At 34.8% G+C, this 27,610-nt stretch overlaps 4 protein-coding genes across 14 annotated transcripts; 2 read left to right on the top strand and 2 right to left on the bottom strand.

Moving 5' to 3' along the window:
• The first annotated feature begins 792 nt into the window (after positions 1–792).
• LOC127898621 (protein-lysine N-methyltransferase EFM1-like) lies at positions 793–7,729 on the top strand. Of its 7 annotated transcripts, none has more exons than XM_006490927.3 (16): positions 793–960; positions 1,117–1,207; positions 1,335–1,487; positions 1,651–1,706; positions 2,225–2,307; positions 3,203–3,229; positions 3,352–3,521; positions 3,664–3,783; positions 4,391–4,471; positions 4,564–4,628; positions 5,104–5,160; positions 5,262–5,333; positions 5,473–5,724; positions 6,149–6,264; positions 7,060–7,173; positions 7,372–7,729. In XM_006490927.3, the coding sequence occupies exons 1-16, from the start codon at positions 910–912 to the stop codon at positions 7,517–7,519; spliced, it is 1,656 nt and encodes a 551-aa protein (XP_006490990.1). In that variant the 5' UTR covers positions 793–909; the 3' UTR covers positions 7,520–7,729. The 7 variants fall into 7 exon arrangements, with proteins under 7 accessions (XP_006490990.1, XP_052293799.1, XP_006490992.1 ...); XM_052437839.1 differs by having other exon boundaries at positions 1,335–1,509; positions 1,601–1,706; positions 5,476–5,724; XM_006490929.3 differs by having other exon boundaries at positions 1,335–1,509; positions 1,601–1,706; positions 7,377–7,729.
• A 1,847-nt stretch (positions 7,730–9,576) lies between these two features.
• LOC127901511 (UDP-galactose/UDP-glucose transporter 2-like) lies at positions 9,577–12,013 on the bottom strand. 3 transcript variants are annotated; one of them, XM_052439009.1, is made up of 7 exons: positions 11,568–12,009; positions 11,274–11,302; positions 10,945–11,146; positions 10,507–10,749; positions 10,290–10,391; positions 10,072–10,179; positions 9,577–9,913 (listed from the first exon to the last, which is right to left on the bottom strand). In XM_052439009.1, the coding sequence occupies exons 1-7, from the start codon at positions 11,694–11,696 to the stop codon at positions 9,674–9,676; spliced, it is 1,053 nt and encodes a 350-aa protein (XP_052294969.1). In that variant the 5' UTR covers positions 11,697–12,009; the 3' UTR covers positions 9,577–9,673. The 3 variants fall into 3 exon arrangements, with proteins under 3 accessions (XP_052294969.1, XP_052294970.1, XP_052294971.1); XM_052439011.1 differs by having other exon boundaries at positions 9,698–9,913; positions 10,011–10,179; positions 11,568–12,013; XM_052439010.1 differs by lacking the exon at positions 10,072–10,179 and having other exon boundaries at positions 11,568–12,011.
• A 1,851-nt stretch (positions 12,014–13,864) lies between these two features.
• On the bottom strand, positions 13,865–16,013 carry LOC127900902 (uncharacterized). The gene is made up of 2 exons (XM_052436254.1): positions 15,144–16,013; positions 13,865–14,564 (listed from the first exon to the last, which is right to left on the bottom strand). The coding sequence occupies exons 1-2, from the start codon at positions 15,864–15,866 to the stop codon at positions 13,998–14,000; spliced, it is 1,290 nt and encodes a 429-aa protein (XP_052292214.1). The 5' UTR covers positions 15,867–16,013; the 3' UTR covers positions 13,865–13,997.
• Positions 16,014–19,053: 3,040 nt separating this feature from the next.
• On the top strand, positions 19,054–24,578 carry LOC127898610 (flap endonuclease GEN-like 1). Of its 3 annotated transcripts, none has more exons than XM_052438821.1 (9): positions 19,054–19,388; positions 19,780–19,953; positions 20,672–20,842; positions 21,582–21,763; positions 21,887–21,983; positions 22,317–22,452; positions 22,711–22,731; positions 22,862–23,334; positions 23,991–24,578. In XM_052438821.1, exons 1-9 carry the CDS (start codon positions 19,191–19,193, stop codon positions 24,252–24,254), a joined length of 1,716 nt encoding a protein of 571 aa, XP_052294781.1. In that variant the 5' UTR covers positions 19,054–19,190; the 3' UTR covers positions 24,255–24,578. The 3 variants fall into 3 exon arrangements, with proteins under 3 accessions (XP_052294781.1, XP_052294779.1, XP_052294780.1); XM_052438819.1 differs by having other exon boundaries at positions 19,055–19,388; positions 21,887–22,133; XM_052438820.1 differs by lacking the exon at positions 22,711–22,731 and having other exon boundaries at positions 19,058–19,388; positions 21,887–22,133.
• Positions 24,579–27,610: the final 3,032 nt, after the last annotated feature.

Genomic DNA, 27,610 nt, shown 5'->3' with positions numbered 1-27,610 from the left:
ATTTAATTTTCAGATACCAGATGATTTAATACACTTGAAAAAAATATATTAAACATTGCTTCTCCTCCCAATTCTAACTTTCAGATTCATGCACAGACCATGATTTGTTTGAAAATAATTATAACACAAATTTACTCTTTCTTTCGATATGGTTTCAATTTTTTTTTATGTGTATTAGTAATTGTTCTTCAGATTTCAAAATACCATATTTATTACGTAATTTTGATAATTATAATTCATAAATGTGAGAATTTTAAAAGAATATTAGTGGAAATGAAAATAATCAGCTAAAAAATTTGTGCGGGTCAATTGGTAGTCAAGGACGTAATTGTCTACTCTTATTTCAAGATATGTTTTTAGCTAGCACCTTAATTTATTTTAAAAAATATGTGAGTTCGATCATGTTAAAATCGCTCTAAGGTGAAGCACATTTTTATAACCACGTGATAAAATATATAATAATTTTTTTATTATTTATCACTTTACGTGTGTGAACGTAATTTGTGCTCTCGGCTCCAAAATAGTTATAACCATAACAAAAAAATAAATAAAAAAATAAAGGGTCGATAATAACTTTTTTTTTAATTCAAATTTAATACTCAAATCCTTGCCACGTCAAAACGAGAGCCACGTGACTCTTTGCTAATTTCCATTTTGCGAATGCATTGCGCTCTCTTGATGACGTGCGAACTAACTATTGGTTATATTTCGCATAATCATACGACGACGCAGCGTGTTCCCAATTTCTAACGGACAATGCTACCTTACAGGCACCCTCACAAAATTACTGTAGGCCCCCACTTGGGCCACTTTTTATTCTACTGTGCAGGAGTGGCTGTAAGGTACTAAGGTAGCACTTCCCCTAACTTAAAACCCTTCACCGCGGTCCGGGATCAGTTCGAATAAGCAATGGAAATTTCAACAGAAGCAAAACTTGAACCTTTCCTTCAATGGCTGCAGGTTAATTTAGTTAGTTATTTCCAATTTTTGTTTCGCTTCACAGAAATCTAAAAGTTAAAAAAAGAAGAAAACTGTTTTATCATTTCAAATGTTAATCAGTGTTTGGAATTGCTAATTTAATTATTTTCCTTTCTTGCCGATGAATTTGAAATTCAGGTAAATAAAGTTGAATTACGTGGCTGCAAAATCAAGTACAGTGATGAAAGTAAAGGATTCGGTATCTTTTCATCGAATGAATTTTCTGACGGTAATTCTTTTATTACTTTTAATTAATTTGTGTTTAAATATAATTCAATTTTAAAGCAGTCTTTCATCTGAAAAATCGTTAGGGTTCATTTGATAAAAACTGAGCATAATATGCACACTTTTAACAGGGGTCCTACTAGTTGTTCCGTTAGATTTGGCTATAACACCAATGCGAGTATTGCAAGACCCTCTTATTGGCCCAGAATGTAGGGCAATGTTTGAAGACGGAGAAGTAGATGATAGGTTCTTGATGATTTTGTTCCTAACCGTGGAACGCCTCCGTAAGAACTCTTCATGGAAGCCGTATGTATAGTTTTACTTTGATGATTTCAGTTAATATATTTTAGTATTTTTCACTTGTCAAGATTCACTTGGGCTGAAAGGATTATACCAGGTATCTTGATATGCTTCCTACTACTTTTGGAAATCCACTATGGTTCACAGATGATGAGCTTTTGGAGCTTAAGGGGACAACATTGTATCGCGCAACTGAATTGCAGGTAAGAACTCCTAGAAATTGGATGGCTAAGATTCTTATGTGCAGCATTTAGCATTATGCCATCAGAGAAATGTGATTTTTTAAGAATTTGGGAACTTAATACTTGCAGAAAGAAACAATTTATATGGCCCCTATCAAGGCTACAGATTTAGCGAAAAAAAATGTTGCACAATCAGACTGGTGACATATTATTCCATGGCTTTTCCAAATACACATTTGTTTTTATGTTAATGCTTCTACCTAACTTTAGATGTTACCCCTAAATAGGTGATGATAATAGAATCGGCAATTATTGCAAACAATTTGCATGCCATTTGTTCTAGACTTAAATCATATAACTGATTTGAGTTTAGGATGGAGTTCAGATCTATGTTGTTTCTCTTTCAGTATATTTCCTTTCTACCATTAGCCAAACTATCATTTCTGCTCATTTGTAGTCTAGAATAGTAACAGTGTCAGCAATGAAGTGTATATTCTGTGTGGATTATATGGGTTCTTAAGAGCATGTTTATGTTACAGAAGCAAAATTTGTTAACTTTGTATGATGACAAAGTGAAGGACTTGGTGAAGAAACTTTTAGTTCTGGATGGGGATTCAGAAAGGTATTTGCAAAGTTGTTTTTTTTTTTCTATTGTTAAAAAGCAGGAACGTATTTATTTTTCCATCCAGTTCTTAATGCAGGCACATGCAAGTTATGTAATTCAAGTCCATTTGGGTTCAGTTTAATATTTTTCAACTCCATACCATTTTTAGATGAGGTTTAGTCAATTTATGTTAGTGACAGCCCAAGTAAATCCCCAGTTTATGGAAACTTGGTGTGAAACATAACTTCAGGGTATGATGTAAAGTTTGTGGTTGGTGGTTAGTTTGTTGATGTAAAATTCCAGTTGGGAATTTTCCCTTGCTTGCTTAAACTCAGGCTGTCATGACTTGCATATTTGAAGCCTTAATTTGTTCGGGTTTTGCGTAATGCTGTTCAGTCAAATTTCCAATGTCTCAGCTTTGATCTGGCAATATTAGTTGTTTCTAATTGTTCTGACTGAGAAGAAAGATGTTATTGAATTTTATTTGTGGTGGGAGGTTGTGGGTGGGATGATTGATTGATAGCTGGGTCGTAACTTAGGTGTGGTTCCCTCTAAAGTTCTACTCTTTCACTGTGATCGCTGATTTTAAGATCTACCATGTCTAATTATTAGTTTTATCCAAAGGTTCTCGAGTTAAACACTGCCTGGGTAGGCGGTCATGTATACCATAATTACTAGCAGGTATTGTCTCTGTTATCTGTAGAAGAGTTCATATTGTAGTCTTTGCAGCTGATGTCATGTCCACAAATTAGTGTAGTATAATACTTTTCATTGTTCCACATGATCCCTTGGACCTTTTTCAGTCCAGATGGTCTTTTTCAGATGTTCAGTGTTGAAGATTTATGTACAGATCCATTTATTCATCCTACTGCTTAGTACTAAATGAATGTAATTCTGTTGCTTCTTTTGCCAGTGAGGTCTCTTTTGAAGATTTCCTTTGGTACGCAAATTCTTAGCAAAGATTTCTTGTTATCATCCTATATGATGAATATCCTTGAGTTATGCCCATTCATAATGCTTCGATTTTCTGGTGGCTAATATTTGAGAATTGTCATCTAACAGGGCAAATTCTATATTTTGGACTCGTGCGCTGAATATTCCTCTTCCACATTCCTATGTTTTTCCACAAAATCAAGAAGATCTGAACAAGTATGACTCAATTAACAACAGTGCTGAGCTTTCCAATGATCATAATTCACGTGGAGAGTTGATTAATGGACTGAATGACATAAGTGAGTTGGATACTTTATAGTTCTCACTCTCTGTTTGTTTATGGCATAATTCCTTTATTCAGTATGACATTACGTTGGATTTTTTGGGAGTCATAATATCGCATCTTTCTTACTGAACTAAGATTATGTTTTCTTATATTAGAAAATGAAGCTCAAAGGGTTAATAGCCAAGTCAATGGAGCAACTTCCACCCTTACTTCAACACAAGGAGAGACTCTCTGGATAGAGGGTCTAGTCCCTGGCATTGACTTTTGTAACCATGGTATGGTGGAAAAGTTTGCCAATATTATTATTGAATGCCAATTCTTATATTTACTTTTAACTTCATACAAGTTTTCTGTATGTTATTTCAAAACTTTACCATAGTTGACATGGTTTACAATGTCCTCTGACATGCACCAGTAGCATGCAGCACATATATCAATCTCCCTGTCTTCTTACTACATATGACGGCCTTGCATCTTGTCCATGCATTCCTGACACCGAGTTAAAAGTTAAAAGGTTTTTACTTTATCAATTTGTTTCTGTTTGATCAATATCTTAAACAAATCTCACGAATCATGTTGAAGCATGGCAATTGCCTGATGTTAACTTTTTTGGGGATGTCTAAGAAAAAATTTCCTTATAATTATGTTCATGGACGTCGCTAACTTTTATAAAATTACTTGAGGTTCCTGAAATTATACATTTCTGGTGCAAGTTCAAAGAACTCATATAGAAAACTGTTTTGAGTTTCCAATTAAAATCAAATTGCTTCCTCTTTTTCTTTTCTTCTTCTTCTATACTCACATACCTGTGAAGTTATTTGTATTTAAGAAGAGAACTAGATTTAAAGCTCACACATTTTCACTGTTGGCATGGCTGTTTAGATTTGAAGGCAGCAGCAACATGGGAAGTTGATGGAACAGGATTAATCACTGGAGTTCCTTTCTCTATGTACCTTCTTTCTGGTTGTTACCCTTCCTGATCAAGTTGGTTTATACTTATATTGTGTTAAGTTCCGGTTCTGATGTCATAACACTTATTTTATCTAATTTGAAAGTTGAACGAAGTTCCTTTCACAGTGAGAAAGAGATTTCCATAAGTTATGGTAACAAAGGGAATGAGGTACTTTTCCTTGTCATTCAGAAGCTTTATTTCCTCCTTTCATGTTTGTGTTAACATATTGGCAACACCATTCTTTAACTGCCTCTTAGCACGTTGGTCACTTTTAGGTAGTTACCCCCCTTTTGTACTGTGTTCTTGATAAGCAAGCCAAGGGATCTACAATGTCAACTTCTCTTTGTAATCTGGAAACATCTGTATGATTTGCATTGATCACCTTGCCCATTGATATTTCTTTTGGTTAAATTTAAACTATAAATATAAGTTTTATATATATATATATATATATATATATATATATATATATATATTTTTTTATATTTTTCAAGGTTTGATGTTGTCTTGGCTTGATTATTATAAGTTGTTTGAAGAAACCTTTTTTTGTGTTTCTATTGCACATTTCTCATATTGATGGATGTGCAACACCACCTTTACCCGGTATTCTCTAAAAGATTGCCATTGCCTTGTGTTGTTGCAGGAATTATTGTACCTTTATGGGTTTGTCATTGACAATAATCCAGATGACTATTTGATGGTATTTAAATTTACTAGGACAGATATTTAACATCTATTTGTATGATTTAATATGCTTGATAGCTTTTCAAAGGATCTGATACTTATTAGTGATCCATGCAGATCCATTATCCTGCGGAGGCAATTCATAGCATTCCGCTTTCTGACTCCAAGGCACTGCTTCTCGAAGAGCAGGTCAGTTGTTAATGAGCTATTTATTGTAAGACTCTTAATTTTAGATGCATTTAACAAATGTTTACACATCAATGGACATTCTTCGCCTTCAAGTTTTTCTCTTCAAACTTGCTTCAATGGTAATGATTTGAGTTTACAGAAGGCTCAATTGCGGTGTCTATTACCAAAATCGTTGCTGGAACATGGATTTTTTGCAGCTGGCCACCCAAAAGATGGAAACAATGATAACAAGTTGGAAGTTGATCGTATCTCCAGTTTCAGTTGGAGTGGTCAGCGGAGGATGCCCTCTTACTTAAATAAGCTGGTTTTTCCTGAGAATTTTTTAACTGCATTGAGGACCATTGCCATGCAGGAAGATGAGATTTCTAAAGTTTCTTCATTGCTAGAAGAGGTGCAGCTTCTTTCTTGCATTTTTCTTCCAAAATTGTTTTTGGTGTCTCTGTTATTTTTTCCATACTGAATGTGCAGGCCTTTTTAGTTTGTATCAGTTTGTTCTCGTGCTTACAAATAGTGTTCCCCAACAATGTCTCCATTCAAGTGGCTTCAATTGTATATTGGTTTGGTTTTTGTGTGAAAAGTGATTTTTAGTTTTCACTAGTGATTGCTTTTTTCTGAAAGTACATAATTTGGCAACAGTCTTATACATGCTAGGTTTCCTTTTTTTATTAGTGATTGGTTTAGTTGTAAAACAGTTGGTGAAATGCATTACTTCTATGGAAATTTTTAGTTGTACTAGAGTCACAAATGGGTGTATGTTTGAATCATTTATGTTTTGGTTCCTTCACCTGATTGGATCCATCATTGATTTTCAAAAGCTTGTTGGCTCTGGAGGGGAGAGGCAACCATCGGATGCGGAAGTTAGAGCAGCAGTATGGGAGACTTGTGGCGATTCTGGAGCTTTGCAGTTGCTTGTTGATCTTCTTCAAGCTAAGTAATCTCCAGAAACCTCAACTTACTAATGGTTACAATCTGGTAAATTAGAAATATACTAAATTAAGAAATGGGCTTGCCTTAGTGTTTTCGATTGATTCCATTTCTTGTGGTTCCTGCTGCCTTGCTGGCTATCTCAGGAGTATATCATGATGAGATGTACTGAGTGTGTGATACTGAAGTCAAGCCAAATTGAGAGGAAAAGAGAGAAAAAAAAAGGGTGAGGTGCACGCAGAGAGAGAAACACAGTTGGATCTTACGGAACCTTTAGGAAGTTTTGAAAATTACTGACATTGTCATATTTGGTTTAAGCACTTGGCAAAATGGTAAACTAGGTGGAAATAGGCAAACAATGCAAACTCATCTTTTTTGCCCTAGTGCACTTGGTAGTTCATTTGTCTTTTTCTCTATAGATTGTGTTTATTATTACTTCTGTTGTCAAAATCAAGATCAATAAGCCCATTGGAATAAACTGGATCAATCCTTTATGCTCCATTGGAATTAAATGGATCAATCCTTTATGCTCATTGGAATTAAATAGATCAATCTTTTGCGCATGAATATATTGAGTGAAAAGGGTGCATAGACTTCTTTTAATTTATTTGACCTTACCCGGCATTTTGGGTTCCTGTCCACCAACAAGCTCGATGTTGTTATTTTATCTTCTTTTAAATCAATTGTCGAAGTTAGTGGGTGGATTTACAAGTAATTCAGTGGCAGAGAAGCAAATAGTTTTTTTACCACTTATTAATCCAATTCCTTTAATACCTTTCTTATATTAAACTCTGAATGCAAGGTTGACGGAACTAGAAGAGAGTTCTGGTATGGAGGATTATGATTCTGAACTTCTATTGAAGTCCTGCATTACTGAAAGCCAGGGACAGCATGCAAGTTGTGAGAATAATTCAAGGTAACAAAGTTTACCATGATGATTCTGTTGTTATTTTGAACTTCTATTAATAGATTTATTTGAACGTTTTATAATTGTTAACGTGTGAAGCATTGCTGACTGAATAACAAAATGCCATTTATTTTCAATGACAAAATCGAACATCAGAATTAGTTTCTTTTTAAAGTGTTGGCCAACTAATCTTTGCCATTGCTGCAGCGAAGAGACAAATGGCTGGACCCAGCACAAGATGAGTAGAAAGACGTGGTCAAGTATAGTATATAGACGAGGGCAAAAGGAACTTGCACTTTTGTTCTTGAAGGAAGCAGAGCACGCCTTGCAGTTAGCTCTAACTGAAGGAAACTGACTTCTGGTTGATTCTCCTAAAATGCTATTCTTGAGTTTTTATGTCCAATGATGCAATGATCCATGTAATTATGTTTCCAGTCACCTCCCTTTTCTTTAATTTGTAGTTCTTTCAATTAGACGTTTGCAGCTTTGATGAATTAATCTTGGGACTTGCAGTTTTCATAATCCAATAAACGGCTGGACCCTGAGTAGTCTCCTTTGCTTTTCATCTCTAATTCTCCATCTCACACGTGAGTGAGTTTCGATATCTAAGTTAACATACATTCAGTGTTTGAGAAACAAGAGGATTAAAAATTGATAGTTGAATTAGAAGCAACTTCATATATCAACTACATTTAGAAGCACAGTCGACGCTGTAAAATGAAAGCTCTTATTAATGCGACCCTATCATGCACTAAGCCTTCCCAAAAGCGAACCTGTTTACGTATGACAGGAATACGGTATTGAAGAAGTCATCTAAAGTGCCACATTTCTTGAAGAACTTGTGCTTCAGCAGCTGGTCTCTTTGCTGGATCTGGAGCTAAACATATTTTGACCATATTCCAGAAGTTTTTTGAGAGCGTACGAGTCCCGTGGGTGGTGTCCTCATTGGGAGCAACTTGCAATGAGGTTGATTTAGGCTGTTTCATCAGCATTTTTGTCATGATATCCAAATCTTGCCTACGAGAGACTGGAAGTCCACCGCAAGGGAATTGAAGTGCAGTGATCCCAATCAGCCATATGTCAGACTTACAGGAATAGTAATCGTCACCGAAATTCACCACTTCTGGAGCAGCAGCCCAAGTAGTGATAGACGATGACGAAGAAATCCAATTTCGAGTGTCGTCGTTAAAAATGTTGTGCTGGTGCATGGTTCCTGCAAAGGCAAGTAAGATTTAAGGATGTGAATGCTTCACGAGGATGTGTCCGGCAGAGATATTTTTATGAAACAAGCCCTCCCCCTGGAGGTAGGAAAGACCCTTGAGTGTTTCTTTGTGTGCAATTGCAAGGCAATCTACAGTGATACCGTATCTGTGCCGATTTGACATGATTAGTTGAGTAGCTGCTGGGCTGTTAAGGGGCCGATACGTCATTATTGAATCGAGTGAACCAATCATGCATGCAATTTCAGCATAAAAAAGTTGTCTTTGACTGATCATTGTTTTATAGATTGGAATTATATTGGGATGGCTTAAATGTTTGTACCTATAAATTTCACGTGCCAGTTTTGCATATTCTTCAGCTTGATGATTTATATCAATCACCTTCAAAGACACGAAAACGGGAGCCCATAAGTCTTTGGTGAATTTTAGGATAACTTGCCAACCCTACCTGCAATGATTTAATTAAGTAAATTCAAGTATGATGAACACGAAAACAATACCATCAAACCTGCAATTACTATCATTAAATATAAAACTAATTTTTTATTATTATATTCTTTCTATTTGAATAAACTTAATTATTTATTATTGTTGTTATTGTTATAATAATAATAATAATAATAATAATAATAATAATAATAATAATAATAGTATCATTATGTAAGGGACAACCGGCTGCTCCCATTTGCTTCTTTGTTTCATAATGTTTGGCTGCCACTCGACAGCCAAACAATTAAAGTGTTTTTTAATATCTTATTACTTTTCATGTATCACACATGCGCATATAATAGCCAAGGCCTACTTTTCATATTTATAACTCTTTCTTTGATGAAAAATATAAAAATGGACAAAATTACAATAAAGTTTTGAATATTTTTCTGTCATCTAAAATAAATTATTTAATTTATGAACATATCTTTTCGTAATAAAATTTTTATTACGAGATAATTTATTTCTTCAGTGTCCGATGTTATTGTTAACTATATCATATATTAGAATTTAAATGTGGTGTTATATAGATATTAAAGGGCTGTGAACAAAACGATGCCTTTCAAAAAAAAAAAAAAAAAAAAAAAAAAGGGTTGGGAATAGCATTACCCTTGGACCAAACGAAACGATGCCTATCAAACTTTTAATGGTCCACCCCCCGGAAAATTAAAAGCATAAAACAGTGCGTCCTGGGCCATCAGTGTTGTTAGGAACACAAGTTACTAGTAATTATTTCTTCTGTTTGCTGGTGAAACAAGAAACAAAGAAATACATTGTTCATTAGAAAAATTTCTTAAAATTTAGACCGGTGCTCTTTTTTCTTCATCTGCTTCTTCACGTTCACTAAAAGATAGTTTCCGAATGTTGACTTTGAAAGATGATGTTGCAGTTCTCTTGATGGGTTTGTCATCTGCAGGCAAGAGTTTCAATGTGATGCCCATTGCTATTAGCAGAAGTCCAGTCCCATGCTGTTCAGTTAATGGCTTTGTGAATATCAAGTATGACAATAGTAATGTTACTGCCTTTCTTGCCGTTGTCACCTGTGATCAGATTCATTGCAAAGATAGGATCAAATGAAAATTCAAAATGTGCTGTAGTATATTCATTAATGAGTATTCACTAGACAAGCATATTCACATGTTAGTATATTAACGTTATGGAACTGGGGAAAAGCTTCAAGCTTGTGTGAGGGATTCACCATAGCTGTTGTAGCAGCACCAAACAGGGCAATGAGGGAAAGGACTGAAACTTGGCCGATAAAGGTGGCCATGGCTTCAAAGACCAGCACACCGTAAACGTATAGATGCTGGATTAACAACAGAACAAGATTTTTTTTTTTATTATTATTCTTTTTTAAACAAAAATGGATGGATCATGTGAACAGGAAATATAATGAATTTATTTCAAAAATGCTACCTGAGAGCAAGAATTCCATGCTTTAAATAACTCCCCTGTCAAAAGCATTGGAGGAATCAACATTGGCAAACCGACCACGGTCGAGCAAAACAGCATCTCCATCTGCATATAGAGACAACATTAAATATTAAATTAAACGAGGAGTCACAATTTTGCCATGAACACCTTTACTTCACAATTAAGCACCAAGACAAAAGAATAGCACATGCTAAGTCACCTGGGTGGTTTCAGGGTTCATGGTAAAGATGGCTTCTTGCAAATTTCCAAGAAAAGAATCCATTATTAGAGCACCAGAAATCATGATAACGCCAATCATGCTGAAATTTGGGGAAGTTTGTGCATCGGCTAAGGTAAAAAGGATCAATCCCACAACTAAAAGTAATGCAGATACATATTCGTGAGCTGGGTATTTTCGCCTGAGGCCTGGTATGAAGGCTCCCATGACCATCACAGGCAAAACCTGAAATGCCAGAATCATTAAAACAAAAAGAATCATCAAAGATTGCCTAAAAGTTGATTCATATTATGGATGTAAGCAATTGATTATTGAGTAATGAAGTTTTTTTTTTTCTTGAAAAAAAAACATATCTCATTTACTAGAAAAGAGTAGGAAACTCGTTGTGACCTGCTTTAGAGAATGGAATTTGGTATGTACCTTGGTGGATTTGAACATAAGCTGTGCAGGATAGTTAAGAAAAGCCAAAGAGCCTTTTGTGAGTCCATGAGAACCCATTAGAACTGCAGAGAGCTTCACATAAGTCTTCCATGGATTCATCATTTGCTTAGTGGTGAAGCCTTGAAGATAAATGAGGACAAGATACACAAATCCTTGAATAAATGTGAAATACCAACCATAGCTGGGAAAAAAATTTCAAAAAAAAATCCAAAGCCATGAGACAATCATCATCATTGGAAAAAATTCAAAAGAAATTCACTGAATTTTTTTCCAAAATAGAGAAGTACCAAACTAGAATTTATTTATACCTGAATTGCAGCCTATTGTATACATATTCCTGCAGATTGAGTAATAGTTAATTTACAAAGCTAATGAATTGAATAAAAGTAGAAAATATCTCAGAAGAAAATGAAACTAGAACAACTAAAATATAATGCCACAAATGCAAAATACGAAGTTACCATTTCACGGAGATGCAAAAAATTGAAACTTTATAGTTGAAAATAATTTTTTTCGCAGCCGAACAAGGTTTCCAGTTGAAAATAAATTTTTGGCAACGGAACAAACTTTCTTGGGAACCAAACAGAGTCTATAGTCTATACCTCGCAGACGCCATTGACGAGATAACCAAAGAAGAACCCAGAAGAGCAAATGAGAAATTGTTGCCATTTGGGTCTATCTGTGAGAGAAATCCCAAACAGAGACCGAGTTTGCTCTTCATTCTTGTTCATTTTCACCTTTCTTGTTTATTCTGACCACTCACTCTTCCGAACATGAGCTTTAAAAAATGAAACTTTGAGCTTGATCAACACTGCTATTATATGCAACTTAGATTATCGGTTTGGTCACGTTAACAACTCCTTTAAAAAAAAAAAAAAAACTAAAAGCTTGTGCATGGCAAATTTACAGGGACAATGAGAAAATATAATTAAGAGGAGGTGATTTTCTATGCGAATGCAAATATTCTCGGAATTTTCATTTTCGGGAAAATGAGAATTGAGAGAGAGAGAGAGAGAGAGAGAGAGAGTATTTTTATTTTATGGGTGGGTTGTTTTTACGAGAAGGTCGAGTGCATGGTTCTTTTTGTGTACTTGTATCAAAATCAAATCAAAGAATTTAGTGGCTGTGTGGTTACTGGTTAGTGAAGTTGATGACAATTCTCTAAGGTTGATTTAGTTTCATGCGTAGTGCTGTCCGCAGCTGATCTGGACTTTAGTGGTCGAGATATATATATATATATTTATTTATTTATTATGTTTTGATAAATGCGTTTTTTTGTTTTTGTTTTTGAAAGCTATTGGCAATATTATAAAATATCTTCATTTATGCATATGACAACAAATCATTTGGAATAATTTTTTAGAATAAAAAATTTAAAATGTGTAGTATTATTGTTTCTCAAATCTCAGTCTCTCCGGTCAAATTTGAATATCTTTACAAAATTCTCAAAAGAAATAAAAAAAAAATGGCACATCGAATTTAATTAACTTCAGAAATTAAGACGTGAATTATTAACAGAGATGAAAGGGGCCGCGCCAAAATTACCTCAATTGCCCGAGCAGCACACCGAAGCGTTCATAAAGTTCACCGATGAATAAGTTCGTTCATTTAATGGCAGCAATTCAAAACTCTCGCCTCTTTGCCATGTGCGCGGCAGCAAGGCATTGGATCAGCCTGGTAGCCGTCCCGGCCGGTCCCATTGAAAGTCAGTAGTTACTGAAAAATGAACATTGAGGTAGGAAGGGAAACTTGGTGGTGTTGTAGATATCGAAATATTCTAATGAAGGAAAGGAAAATATCACGTCATTCAAAAAGCCTGTTTAAAATTCAGATTGGAGGGCCCATCGAGCCCTAAACATTTCGAATACTATATGCCATCTTTTTTTTAAAAAAAAAAAAAAAATTGCAATCATGCCACATGGAAAAGAAGACTACTTAGTTGTTTCTTAAAGCATTTCATATGTTAATTGGTCATGCAGATGCTTTTAATGATAATTTGAGACTGCCGCGGTGGGGCATGAGACGTTGGTGAAATATTGTTGTTGGCATCCGAACACTCTTTGTGTTATTTGCGCACGTTAAATCTCAAAATTTGACTTCACTTATTTATTCAATTTGCTATTTAAAGACGTGCATGCCAGCCAGCATGTGTCCAATTCCAACAAAAAGATTAATTAATTAATTTTTTTTTTTTTTAAAAAAAAGGGTCTAATATGGTGGTGACCATCTTGAATGCTTTAGTACCATAATTGTTTGTATAACTTGCCTCCAAAAGAGGGTCTCATGTCAAGTGTATCCGTTCTCGGCTCTTGTTTTAAGGCAGGACAAAATTGAAGATTAAAATGAAGCTTGTACTAAGCGGGAACTATGGACCGGATATTTCTTTACTTACATTGGGTTGGGGCACGAGAATAAAAGAGGCAGGCCCAAATATTATTTTATTATTTTTGGAGATGTGTGGAAATCCATTCGGTTTGAAGATGAAAGGCCTTCGGGCTTCGGTTGCTAAAATCCAGGTTGATTGTTGCTTTCATTTGAGCGCCACTTTGCTTCTAAGAGAGTTTGGGTTTTGTTGCTTATGGCTTCCGCAGAGACATATGATAAAGCTGGGGCATTCTTTTCGATCTTGGCAAATTCCCCAAGAGCTTGATTCTATTCTGGCGTTGAAAGTTGGATCAAAGCTTAATCCAGATGGCCTTTCTAAAGGTAACTCATAGTCGTGCTAGAGTTTGGGGGAGTTTTGGCGTGGCTTTGGGTCATGATTGGGCTTATTATACAGAGTTAATGACAGCCTTTTTGGGTATTGATTTTGGTTATGCTCAAGGTTGGCACAAACTTTGATCAGAATGTGGTGCATTACTTATTGTAAAATTCTTTCTTTCTAAAAGGAAATAATATATATCAAGCGAAAAAAATAATAAATGAATAGTTGTTTCATTTTGTTCTTGTACAAAACTACAACTGCAGCATCGATGTTCTAAGGGTAATTGACCTTTGGCACGAGTTGTGTGCCTCAGGACATGAATTAGAGTCTAGAGATCAAGCAGTAGGTCATCTAGCAAAAGATTCAACAAAGTGTTCTCGATTTGCATTGATACCTCTTCTTGCTCACCCTCAAATTTGTTCCAACTCTCTTTCCTATCCATATCTCGAATACAATCCCCAGCATCATCAATTAATAATGTCGTGGCACTGTCTTCCCCTTTAATCCACGCCTCCGCTTGCCTTACTATCTCATTAATTCTACCTTGGTTATTTCTCTTTGCAGACAATTCCTCTACCAAGAAATCCAACAATAGTTGTTCCGATACAATTCTACTGTCTTCACAATTCCACGTTGGACTTATTGTTGATTTTATTTTATTCAACAGCAGCTTTGCCTTTTCTTCAACTTCAATATTGATTTCTTCTTCTTCTTCTTCCTCCTCCTCCTCGGCAGAGCTATCATCTCCGTCATTCTCTTCCATTGACATCCATTTTTCTAGGTTTGCAAGACTTTGATCGAAAGACGAGACTGAATGATCTTCATCATCTTCTTGGAGCTCGAAATCCAGCACTGAAACTGGACTAAGTTGTTCTTTCTCCTCGCCATGCAACTCCTGTTAATTAATGTAATATAACATGCATCAGTCAAACTGATCACAACAATTAACATATACCCTATTGAATAAGACACATAATTAATCATATATATCTTGTGACAATATCATCTAATTAACTGTATTACAGTCTCAAGCTAGCTCAAGCGTGTGTAAAATTTAGAGCTACTAAAGAACCTTCTATGTATGCAAGTGTTAGTTGATTTAAAAATAAGCCAACCGTCTACATCTCTGAATTAAAAAAGTAAATTAAGGTAATATCATGTGTTAACTTAATCGTCATATAAAAATATCAATGATTTTAGTTTCCAAGTAGCTTCCCTTCCCTTTAATTTTGTTTCCCATGTGATTAATTAACTATATACATGCATGTGCAGTAGTTCTAATAAGACAAATTAAGCAGCTGCAATTAATCTTACGAGCTAACCGCGTTACCTTAGTCCTTACAGTCAGACAAAGTCAACCAAGTTAATCTGACTAGCCGACAAAATCATATACATAAACTAACCCACACGAGGATCCTCACCAGCAGACACAAGATATATTTTTTAGATTTGCAAACACTATATAATTGCTTACCTCGGGTCCCTCCGCTGACTCAATTGTCGCTTTCATCGAATCGCAATCGCTGCCGACACGCGGTGAATATTTTTCACCCACTTGGCCGCGGGCGTCGTTTTCCGCAGAGTTACCGGTCCAAGGCGGTAAATAATAATAGTCCGAGGTAAAATCACTTTCACACCAACTGGAACCGTTACTACTGCATGGAGACGGAGTGCTATTGGTGGTGGATCCGATTGTGGTTGTAGTGGTGGTGCATTGATGATCAGGAGAGGAAGCAAGATCGGATGGCTGCGGCTGGGGTTTATCGTCCATTGCCAAGTCGCGGAATGATTTCCACCGTATGATGTCTTTGACTCTGACTGTTATTTTGATATCAGTAATTATTTCTTTTCTGGTAGGAGTGCTCTTCTTTTTTGAGGAAAGCTTGCGTGAAAGGCTAATTCGTGGTAAAATTGAAGGGGGCTTAACCTTAACCACATTGTTGAGTTGGATGGTCTTGATGGTGCTGATAATGGCTAGGAAAGCTGAGATTGTTGTTGAGGCAGCTGCTCTTGATCGGCTTCTTAGTAATGATGCCTTATTACTGCTATTACTTGCAACATCGCTGACATCGTTTTGAATAAGGCTTCGTATGCTGCTGCGTCTCCTAGGAAATGATTCGAACCCACTTGAAGAACATGAATTAATGGAATCATTATCTATGAGAAAATCTTTAAGCATTCGGGGCCTACGCTCCATTGAAAATTGCTTTCTCGAAGATGACCTGATGATGGTTAATTAAGCAAAAGCAAAAGGATTTTGTGTAAGACTTCAGAGAGTGAAGTAGTAAGCAGTGAGAGGGTGGTTAAATCTCGAATATAAAGGAAGAATTGAAGAAGGACAATGAGAAAGAGAGAGGTAGCTTCTGGCAGTTCTAGGTTGAGATCTCCAGGTAAGAACTATATAAGAAACTTGTGCTTCTGCTAGTGAAGGATTAATAATATCTGTAACTATTTGGTTGTAGCTTTAAAATAATAATAATAATAAATAAAATGACAAAGCGAGTGTAGAAGCTGGGATGCTTCTATTTTTTGAATTTTCAAATAAGCAGACATATCAGTCACTCATACACACACACGCACATATAATATATGTGATCTTGTATTGATTATGATTTATGTGGCGTATTTTGGACTTGAAAGTATATTGTTTGAAAGAGATAGAGCAGACAGTAGACTACTAGTATACGTGGGTTGACTCGGTGTTAATCTTACATATGTAATCAAATCAAGCGGTGTGTGCTAGCTAGTGGTGTTGGTGAATTAACGAGTATTAATTTGGCCTCGTGGGTTTTGTTCCATGGAGCCAATATTGGAGCGTACACATAGATATATGCCAGAAGGAATGATCTCGTGATCTGTATATCTCACTCGTCATTCATCTATTTAATTTGCTCATAGAAGTAAACAGTATTGTAAATGTAAAGAACTTGAATCCTAATCCTAATCCTAATGAAGATGCCACTCAAGTTTCAATTTAATGTTGCCAAAAATTTTATGGTTATGCGCTCTGAGCATTCATTAATTAACTACCTGTATGTTATGACGACATTCGATGATTTTAACCGGAGAATGTTCGATCGGTGTCGTTTTCTTTCTCATCTTTAATTCTTCTTGTTCTGATGTTGATGTAGGCGTGCAAGGACACAAAGCACGCATGCCCTGAGTTGCTATTTCTGATAAGGCTTCTTCAGGAGGCCGGGCAAATAAAATATAAAGATTTGCCGACAGGTAATATTATTAATACGCGATTGTGGTTTGTGGCTGTGGCCACTAGTTCGGCGCCAGGTCAAGGAAGGTGTACACATGGCCATATGGTATTAGCCAACTGCACGGGCAGATATCTAAGCTCATCGATATGTGGATCCCCAGTAGTCATTGCGATGGATCCGATGCTGTACGAGTTCTCGTGTCGGCTCCTCCCTCCCCCGCGCTCCTGCATTTTTTCTATGAGGGCTGGTGCTCAACGGTAGTTCTAGTCCTTGCTGCAGGGAATTGCCTTCAAATAAAAAATATTGCATGCACAATTAATCTCTCTCTCCCTCTTTTCTTTTTTTTTTTTCTTTTTTTTTAACTTCGATTCCTTGTTTGAGAAAATTTAATGTATAATCTAACAAATTTTATCTCATTGTTTTTCTAATATCAAATTTTCTAACAGCCAATAATTTCACATCAACTGTATTATATCATTAGATGCATGCATGGGCATGTAATGCCAAGTGCGTGGAAATAATACTACTTATACATAAAAAATCATTTTCTAATGAAGACATTCTCAATTTGTTTACGTGAGGGCATTCTCAATATAATCATTTTTTAAGTGTTCAATTATAATTGTAATCATTTCCTAATGAGAACATATATATATATAAATATAAATTTTCTAACAAGAACATTCTCAATTTGTTAATATGAGGATGTTACTAACATATAAAAAAAATACATATTTCAATTTATTAATACACAAATAAACACAATTTTTAATTTATTAAAAGGAAAATTATCACTACATCACTTCTGTTTTGCCTTATTTTCATTCAATCACTATAAAATTCTAATATGTTCTCTACACCACCTTTCTTTTTAAATTTGTATCGATCAGCTACTTTTCACTAACATCATTAAACAATTAAACGAAGTGACAATTTTACCCCTAAATAAATTTAAAAAATAAATTTATTTTATAAAAGTTTTGAAAAATAAAAAAATATAATTATAAAAATACCCCTAAGTTTAATAAAAATAAATCCCAAAATTAGAATTTTTATTTTTAATAAAAATCTAAATAAAAATTATAATTATAAAAATAATTGTAAAATTTTGGGATTTAATAAAAATCACCTACATTATTAAAAAAAATGGATTTATTTTTATTAAATAAATTTAGTTGCTTTCACTAAAATTTTACAAAATTATAAAATTTTGATGAAATAATTATTAAAATTTTACAAAATCTAAATTTAATAAAAATCAGTTGAGCACCTCTATGTGGAATTTATTTTTTATTAAATTTAGGAGTATTTTTATAATTATAATTTTCTTATTTTTCAAAGTTTTTATAAAGTAAAATGGTCTTTTAATTTATTTAGGGGTAAAATTGTTATTTCGTTTAAATTATTTAACGGTGTTAGTTCAAAAATTGCTAGTTGATACAAATTAAAAAAGAAATGTGGTGCAAAGAATATGTTAGAATTTTATGGTGGTCGAATGAACATAAGATAAAATAGAAGTGGTGTAATAATAAATTTTCTTATGAAAAAATATATATTTTTTATATGTTAGTGACATTATCACTCTAACAAAGTAAATTAGAATTTTGATTTTTTCCCAGTAACAATAGTTGCGTGAATTTTTTTCAAGTTCTTAAAAGCTGGTGTTTTTATTTCTTTTGGATGCACAACAAATAATATTAATTTTCAAGAAATATTTTATTTTTTTAATCAAACATAATAGTTTTTCCATCTTCTTACATAACGCAGTTACCATTTGTTTGTCTCACAACTTTTTAAATCAAGAATAATGATATATATATATATATATATATATATATATGGCAATCTATATATATATATAGAGAGAGAGAGAGAGATTATAAAATCACAAAAAAATTAAAAAAATTATCTTGTAATGAACTTTTGTTTTTATCTTATAGTTTTTTTTCTTTAATCTTCAATGATGATGTATTATTTTTTATACTATTTTTTTATACACATATAATTAATTAGTTACTATGTATTTGTGAACGTAAGGCAAGTGAAAAGATGGTATTTTATTTTATTTTATTTTTAGTTTAGAAAAATGTATTTCTCATTCCTTCGTCTTTTATAATCAGGGACCAGAAAGGAATTACTCATTTTTAAATTTTTTTGTCGGTTGACATGGTTAGACAGTTATAGTATAAAACGACCCAACATCAAAGTACCCGCCCAAATTCAATCTGCCCTAACGTAAAATTTATACAAGAACGAACAACGGCCACAATTCCAGTGACCAAAATCCAAAGCCTAATATCAAATTCAATGTGATGGGTGTTGGAGGCAAGTTCTGGGATTTATTAAAACCCTACGCCCGGTTCGAAGGTTTGGATTTCTTGAGAGACAAACGGGTGGCAGTGGATCTCTCGTACTGGATCGTTCAACACGAGACTGCAATCAAGAAGAACAGTGTCCCTAAACCCCATCTCAGGCTCACATTCTTTCGTACCATTAACCTATTCGCCAAGGTTTTGTTTTCACCCTTTCTTCATTTCCTTCTTTTCATTTGCTAAGAAGAAATGAAACCTTTTTTTTTTTTAACTTTAAGTAAAACTCAATTAGGGTTTTATTGTTTGTCTCTAATTTTGGTTGACCAACAAAAACAAAAAAAGGAAAATGAGTCGCTTTGAATTTGAATTTGAGGTTTTTGGTGGTATTAGGGTTTAAGAGAAGTGAAAGGAAAGATTGATTATGTTGATCGTTTGGGTTCATATGAAGATTTCTTGGAGATCATTTCCGCCCATTCTTTCTTTCTGAATAAAAGTGTCCTGCGATTTTTTTGCATGTAACTCTACTAGTATTTAGGCCAATAATTGGATTTTTTGGTATGAAAGTGAAACACTGTCTGTAATTTTGCAGTTTGGTGCGTTTCCAGTCTTTGTTGTTGATGGGACTCCTTCGCCATTGAAATCTCAGGCAAGGTTGGCACGGTTTTACCGTTTTACCATTGATTCTTCAACTTTGCCTGTAGCTGAAGAAGGCATCCTTGTGGAGAGGAACCAGACATTTTTAAAATGTGTTCAAGAATGTGTGGTTGGTTAATTGATTCTTCTATCATGATCGTTCTTATCAATGTGTTATGGTTGTCTGTGCATTTTTGTATTGAATCCCCTTGTGGCTGCTGAGAAATCTGAAGTTAGTATGTGCCTGAATTGTTTTGTACAAGATAAAAATCACTTGTGTGTATAATCAATTGTGTTATATTTGACAATGTTGAAAAGAAACTCTACACATTTTCTCCAAATAGATATTGGACATGTTTTCTTTTTCATATGAGTCCCAGAAGTTATGCAATTGAAGATTCAATTTCTTTGCTTCTCCTACATGTTTTAGGTATGTAAATGGAGCATGAATTGCTTGTTTAATTTTTCTTTTACAGTGTCTGCTTGTCATATCAAATAAGACCAATATTATGCCATGAAAATAGGAATAGGGTATCACAATACATATGCTTTGCCATCAGAGTGAGATCAGAATACTTGCAATGAAGGAAAGATAAAGAAGCATGAAAGACAAAGTATTGTGTCATTGGTTCAGCTTTTTGCTAAACTTGCATTCTAACTGAGACTTAACATTTGATGAATAAGTTGTAGATTGTATAAGCAATAATAATTCCATCTTAGTTCTTGATAAATTATTAATACTCCGTGGTTCTTACATTGGAGAAACTATTGTGATTTAATTGCTTCTTTGGATACCTTATCTGACAGATTGGTGTTATTTTGTTTGCACAAATAACTGTGCTTTGTAGGAACTGCTTGAACTATTTGGGATGCCTGTTCTAAAAGCAAAAGGAGAGGCTGAAGCACTGTGTGCACAATTAAATAGTGAAGGTTATGTAGATGCGTGCATTACAGCTGATAGTGATGCATTCCTTTTTGGAGCTAAATGCGTAGTAAAATGCATCAGGCCCAATACAAAGGTAAGCCCTAGTAGGTTTAACTAATATGACTATTTTTTTCCCCCTTTCCTGAAGTGCTCATTAGATTTATGAACTTGATTATGCAGCAATCTAGCTGTTCACATTGGTAATCTCAAATTTTTATAATCTCTCTGTAATTTTCAATATCATTTATAGCAGCAGTTTGAAGTTATTGCTACAATCAAATTCTTACTTTCAAATTTTCTCTTAAAAGTAAATTGAAAAAAAAAAAAAAAAACTTTCATCATGTTTTGTTCTAAACTTGCTTAAAGTTGTCATTTTTACTGTGAGATCTCTCTAATTATTTATTCTTATTAGTAGCTCCAATGTCCTTACAGTGTTTCAGGTTGCATATCCAAATAAGAGATTAGAACACTCTCTTAGGCTTTTTGTTGGATGCGTAAGAATGATGTTGTGTTCATTTTGATTTATTCTTCTTGCCATACCAACACATGCACCATATTGAGAGAGTTGTTATTGAGCTTATATATTTTTCAACATTCTTATTATATTCATGTTTGCTTGGCTGAAGTTAATAATTAGCTGTCTGCAGTAGAAATTGTCAATACAAAGTTCCGGCTGAGATTTCCTATTAGCAAGAAAATAAAAGATGTGTATAGCATTCAGCAATACCTCGTATAATGAATTTTGGAATAGTTGTGTGTAGCCAGTGCGAGAATCTCAATATTATGGACACTTATGTTTCAGTTGGTAATTCTGAGAATCTTGTTGTAAGCAGGAACCATTTGAATGCTACTGTATATCAGATATTGAAGCTGGTCTTGGGCTGAAGAGGAAGCACTTGATAGCCATGTCTCTTCTGATAGGAAATGACCATGATTTAAATGGGGTACAAGGAATCGGGCTAGATACAGCTCTTCAATTTGTCCAAAATTTTTCTGAAGATGAGATATTAAATATGTATGCTCTTAAATTGGTCCAAAGATCAGTGCATTGTTATTTTTAATCTTGAAGAATATCTTTGGTAAAGCGATACTGAGTTAAGAAATTGACTGTATTTCTTAAAAATGAAATTTCTTGTAGTTTACACAAAATAGGCAATGGTGATATTCCGCAATATTGGGGTGATATTAAATCTACAGAGGATGCTGTATCCCATTCAGATGAAAGCATGCCAATGGTAAAATCTTCTCATTGTTCCTTCTGTGGGCATCCAGGCACCAAGAGAGCTCATTTTAAGTTTTCTTGTGAATACTGCATTAATGATAATAATGAGGGCTGCTTGAAAAAACCAGATGGATTTAAATGTAATTGCTCCCTCTGCAATAAGGTACAACTTCACTGACACTGCACTTAGTTTTGTAGGGTGTTAATATGCTGAATCAATAGCTGGCAATTTCATCTCCCATATCCTATTAATTCCTTGTATCATACTTCGAACTTTCAAACCTTTTAATTTGTGTTAAACTTTGTTATTTATTCTTTAAGATAATTTCATGTATTTGAATGACAGAATCGAAAAGAAAAGGAACAAAAGAAACATGAAACTTGGTGGATTAAAGTTTGCAGCAAGATTGCCTTGGAAACAAATTTCCCAAATGATGAAATTGTTACAATGTACTTGTGCGAGAATAATGGTACCTTTACAGGTATATTTGGTAGTTGTCAATCCCCTCTGTCCAGGCATTGTGATATTCATTGCCCTTTCTATGTGCTCATCTGGCTTTATTATGATTATTATGCAAGTCTTAATTGAAATGATTTCACCCTTTACCTTTTGAATAGCTAGTTTTCTCCTTGTTTATATAACCTTTATGGCACTGCATGTACTTGGCATTCTGGATCCATCTTCCGGCATTTATCTTTTTTTTTTTTAAATCAAATGGATTTTAGCTGTCTATCCTTAGTTATGGGTGGAGGGATCATTGGTAGGATTGCTATTAGATGCCTGAAATTCGAGTTTGCATTCCTTAATAGTTTTGAACTGCAATAAGGCATTGGTTTTCTTTTCTTAAACTAATTCTATACAAACTATTGTCTTTTTTTATTTTTATGCAGCAACTGATGGCCCTTCTATATCATGGGGTAGCCCAATGACTGAAATGCTAGTTGATTTCTTGGTTTACCATCAGCCCTGGCAGCCGTCATATATTCGGCAAAAGATGCTTCCAATGCTGTCCACTATATATTTGAGAGAAATGGCCACAAATCCAGTACAGACTTTGTTGTGTGGACAATATGAATTTGATTCTATTCGTCGTGTGAAGATAAGATATGGACATCAATCCTATGTGGTCAAGTGGAAGAAGGCTGCTTCTGCGATCAGTGGTGTTAAGTATACAGCCCCTGTTGACTCTGATTTGCATCTGGAAGAATTCATGGAAGTTGATGAACCCAATGATCTGCTCGATGAATCCAGTAACCCCCAGATTCATGTTGATGGAGATTGCTGGTTTTTGCTGACGGATGAAAATATGAAGCTTGTGCATTCTGCTTTTCCAAAAAAAGTAGACCACTTTTTGCAAGCAAATGTATGTGCTTTTGGTTAATTTGTCAACTCTCTCTCTCTCTCTCTCTCTCTCACACACACACACACACACTCTTGTATATATATATATATATATATATATATATATATATTTTTTTCCTATTATCGGATTCTATATTAGATACATTGGAATTGATTGTAGGCTTTGTAGAGATAAGACCAGAGTATCTAGCATTTACTGGTGGATTGGGTATTCCTTTAATCATTATTGAAATTAAAGTTATATTTGACAACTAGCCAACGACGGTGGAAATTGTTGTATAGTCAGATTGAAGTGATCATAAATGAGGAGGTTCCTCCTCCTATTAAAGATGTCTAGAAGTTAGGCAATATAGATTAATGAAAATATGATGGCTGCACCAAGGAGCAATTTTATCTTTACCAAAGTTCTAGAACAGAGGATGTTAAGGGGGCCTGACATAATGATGAGAGATGCTCTTTTTTCCTGGTTGAGTTTTTCCCTGTGAGATTTGGTAAATGAACATTTATTATCAAGTAATCAAGTTAGTGACAAACATTAAATAACTGATTCTGTTGTCTCCATCATCATTGTGGTGGTCTTGTTGTACCAATGATATTAAGAAATCAAGAGCCTCTGAAGCTGCTGTGTTATTATCCTCTTTGTTCTTTAATTGACAGGAGCGAAGAGAGTTGAAAAGAAAAAGGACTTCAAGTTTGAGATCTGAAGAGTCCAATGGGAAGTTAGAATCACCAAAATCAAAGGGGGTTCAGCTTAGTATTACTGAATTTTATCGTTCAGCCAAAGTACAATCCCAGGAAAAATCAGGTGCAGATTTGGCCAAGGATTCCAATTGTCAGGTTGATAGGATATCAAAGGAGAACAGGAGAGTGTCAAGTCCGAATCTTTCCAAGTCTGCGAGGCGTCGTCTTTTGTTTAACTAAGACAATTTGCGGTTATGGTTTTCCTTGCTTCTGATGCTGGGGAAGTGTTAAATTAAGTTGTTAAGTTATTCTCTTATTGCCTGAGTAGTCTGTAACAAGATTTAAGCATTTGCTTCTAGTCTATGTGTAATTTGTAATTAAATTTAAGGAGTAGATATCATGTCGGACCCCTTCTTCCTCTATCTATCTGTATTTTTCCTCTCAATGGTTTATTCGTCTAGTTTGTGTGTTAATATGGTTGATGCTACCTTGGTTCAGCAAGTGAAAGTGCTCTAAATTGCAGTGGATTGATTTATGCAGTGATTGTGATTCTTTTGATTTCAATCTTTGCATTAACTTTTCGAATTGGTGAATATTAAATTGCAATCCAACATTTTGCTGTCCATGGAATATCATGAGGACCCATTTGTTGTTGCCATGATTCTCTCTCTCTCTCTCTCCCCCTCTCTCTCCTCTGCAGAATAACACAGGCAAGAATTGCCCTTTCAGGGTGGCAGCAGTCCTTGCTAATTGCATTGATCTCCACCAGGCATAACAATGTTCAATATTGAAAAAGAATCAAAATGTGCTTGTGTGTCATGCTGGAAGAATATCATCTCAAGTTTGCAAACTCTACAGAGTTGAAGAACTCAATGCCTTGCTGTCTTACAAAATTGAGAAGGTGAGAGATATGCTCGAAAGGTAACTTATTTAAGGTATGTATTTATGTATTCTTTCTGAAAGATATTACAATCTCACTGATATGGACACCAAGTATCAAGTGATGTGGACTCTCGTAATATTTGATATGGCAATTGTTATGGAAATAAATAACTTGTCATATACGCATTTGACTATAGGTTGACTTTTTACCATGTAGTCTTTTTTTCTTTATATAGTGGGTCCCTAAATAAATTATTAAATATTTTAAAGTGGAAAATAGGATACACAGATCACTCACCAAGTCTATGTTGCCATATGCAAAATCACTACTCAAATTTCAATTGCAGGTGGGAGCTTTCTTGTTACATTGGCAAAACTATAGATGTAACCGACTGAAGCGAAATAAATACTATTATTCAAAGATATATAATTGTATGCTTAGTAATCATATCTGCTGAAAATATCTCTAGGAATACAAAAGATTTTGCTTGTACAGCTGTCTCAGACTGTCCGCTCTCATGAACGGTGAGAAGGCAATTCTCAGTGAATCTGGTAGAAGTGCTATGCTACCACCAAGAGGTATTAGTGTTTTGATCATGGATGGTGACTTACATGTCTTTGTGATCCTATCAAAAATGCTCCGTTGGTTTGGATCATGAAGGTATATCTTTGAGTTTGATTGTTTTTCTCTTTTATATCACTTCTCTCATCAGAATCTTTAGATAAGAAGTAGATAGCTAATGTATTTTTCTCCAATCTAGATTCTTTATGATTTACTAACAGATATTTTTCCCCTGATCTAGACTGCAATTTACTAGCATTTATATTTTTCTGCGATCTAGATGCTTGGCGGTTGACTAGCACTTGATGGTATTGTTATACCCTAACTGTGGCTTTGATGTCTGGGATACTTCTGATTCTCCTTAAACTCACCATTTGGTGTTGATTGTTGTTCAAAGATAAAAAGTGAAAATCCCTCATGTCGGATACTGAGATTGGTGAAGCATCCAATTTTAGTTCCTTGTGTACATAGTGACATGGTGCATATATTATGGTTTGTGCATAAAAATATAGTCATTATCTAATAAGGGATCCTGCACTTTAGATAATGACTATGTAAATTATCTTCTGTCCCTTTTTTTCTCTTTCTCTCTGGAAGAGGCTGACCAAACCCTCAGCTGAGACTCTAATAGTGCTCACCTTCATCTTTCTGACAAAAGTTCTAACTCTGCCTTAATCTGCAGTCTTGACTGCTAAACGAGCCGCTGATGCATTTTCGTTGTCCGGGGATGTGCTAGATGAACTCGATATTATCCTAGCAGAGACTCACTTACCTGATATGGATAATATGTAACTGCTTGAAACAGTGAGAGAAATGTCAAAACTGCCAGTTATCTGTAAGTAACACCAAAGTCCAGTTTTGCCATCAGTATTCAGTTAAATAAAATTTGCAATTTGTTCCTTCTCTGATGATGTTTTCTTCTAATGTGTTCCTAAACATAGTCTTGTCTGCCGATGACAATGAAAATGACATGCTAGGTGCGTTGTTCAAAGGTGCTGACTTTTATCTTGTGAAGCCAATCAGCATGAGCGACATTAAAAACCTTTGGCAGTTTGCATTCACGAAGGAAGACAGATAAAATGGTAGCTACTGAAGGGGTTAGTAGCATTTCATCCGATGATACAGATAATCATATACTCCAAACAAATGGAAGAAAGAGTCATCAGGATCCCAAAAGGAAAGAGCAACAGAGGTGGACAAAAATGTAGGGGAGTCAATGATGATGCATCAGTCCTAAAGAAGCAAAAATTAACTTGGACTAGTGAGTTACATAATATAATTCTTGCAAGCTGTCAGAGTGCTAGGCATTGATGGTAAATAAAATAGGTCTGGGTTTGAGTTCCACAGAGCATCTCACTATATTTTGTACCATTGGTAATGATCGTAAACTGATCTATTTTCTTGTTTTATTTTCAATTTAGGAGCACATCCAAAGAAAAATACTTCAGCATATGAATGTCCCAGACTAAAGAAAGAAAATATTTCAAGTCATTTACAGGTGTGTACTCTGAAGATAAGTGACTTCTGTGATTTCTGGAATTATATTTTATTTCAAGTGTAGCATTTGCAAATATTTTTCACAATTTCCACTTCAATACACCAATAAACCAAGATTTGAGGTTAAGTGACTTCAATACAACTATAAAAAATTATTTTGATGTGACAATAATAAAGTTTTCATGTACTATTATCTTTGCAGAAATATCGCCTCTCCTTGAAACGAGCACAAGATGCAATAGGAAAGACAGTGAACAGGGATTACAGTGAATCTTCAGGTTGCATTGTGCAATCTTTCATCAACAAGCAATATCCAAGGAGGATTATTCAATTTCCGGAGATGCAAACCATGACTGCATGTCATCAGCCAGAAGTTGGAATCCAGGAGCAGAAGAATGATGTCAATTGTTGCATCATATCCTGTGCCTTCTGCTAGTTCTATACATTTCCTTAATAATGGAGGGTGGAGTTGTAATGATACATCAGATTGTAAATATGAGCAATTGGCGCCAGCCATTAACCAGCTAGATTTTTCTTATCCCTGTTCTAGACATGCACGAATTGGGAATCACTAGCAATGACAAGTTGGCAGTTTCCATCAGATGGTAAAGTCTAATGGGGAAGGACTTCTTATTGGAAAAATGGCTTCCTCCAT

The sequence above is a fragment of the Citrus sinensis genome, chromosome 3 (assembly GCF_022201045.2).
Source record: "Citrus sinensis cultivar Valencia sweet orange chromosome 3, DVS_A1.0, whole genome shotgun sequence".
Taxonomy (NCBI): domain Eukaryota; kingdom Viridiplantae; phylum Streptophyta; class Magnoliopsida; order Sapindales; family Rutaceae; genus Citrus; species Citrus sinensis.
Note: the sequence above shows the minus strand (reverse complement) of the source record. Positions and strands in the feature narration are given on the sequence as shown.

What these genes read in the sequence shown, in the direction of transcription:
- LOC127898610 (XM_052438819.1), top strand. Translation starts at nt 19,191, where the DNA reads ATGGGTGTTGGAGGCAAGTTCTGGGATTTATTAAAACCCTACGCCCGG. An exon ending in GAAGATGAGATATTAAATAT is followed by an intron (nt 21,764 to 21,886) that starts GTATGCTCTTAA and finishes AATTTCTTGTAG; the next exon opens with TTTACACAAAATAGGCAATG. An exon ending in ATTGCTCCCTCTGCAATAAG is followed by an intron (nt 22,134 to 22,316) that starts GTACAACTTCAC and finishes TTTGAATGACAG; the next exon opens with AATCGAAAAGAAAAGGAACA.
- LOC127901511 (XM_052439009.1), bottom strand. Translation starts at nt 11,696, where the DNA reads ATGAACAAGAATGAAGAGCAAACTCGGTCTCTGTTTGGGATTTCTCTC. An exon ending in TTATGTTCAAATCCACCAAG is followed by an intron (nt 10,750 to 10,944) that starts GTACATACCAAA and finishes CTGGCATTTCAG; the next exon opens with GTTTTGCCTGTGATGGTCAT. An exon ending in CATGGAATTCTTGCTCTCAG is followed by an intron (nt 10,180 to 10,289) that starts GTAGCATTTTTG and finishes TTGTTAATCCAG; the next exon opens with CATCTATACGTTTACGGTGT.
- LOC127898621 (XM_006490926.3), top strand. Translation starts at nt 910, where the DNA reads ATGGAAATTTCAACAGAAGCAAAACTTGAACCTTTCCTTCAATGGCTG. An exon ending in CTGGATGGGGATTCAGAAAG is followed by an intron (nt 2,308 to 3,202) that starts GTATTTGCAAAG and finishes TTCTTTTGCCAG; the next exon opens with TGAGGTCTCTTTTGAAGATT. An exon ending in GTTGATCTTCTTCAAGCTAA is followed by an intron (nt 6,265 to 7,059) that starts GTAATCTCCAGA and finishes TCTGAATGCAAG; the next exon opens with GTTGACGGAACTAGAAGAGA.
- LOC127900902 (XM_052436254.1), bottom strand. Translation starts at nt 15,866, where the DNA reads ATGGAGCGTAGGCCCCGAATGCTTAAAGATTTTCTCATAGATAATGAT. An exon ending in AGTCAGCGGAGGGACCCGAG is followed by an intron (nt 14,565 to 15,143) that starts GTAAGCAATTAT and finishes ATTAATTAACAG; the next exon opens with GAGTTGCATGGCGAGGAGAA.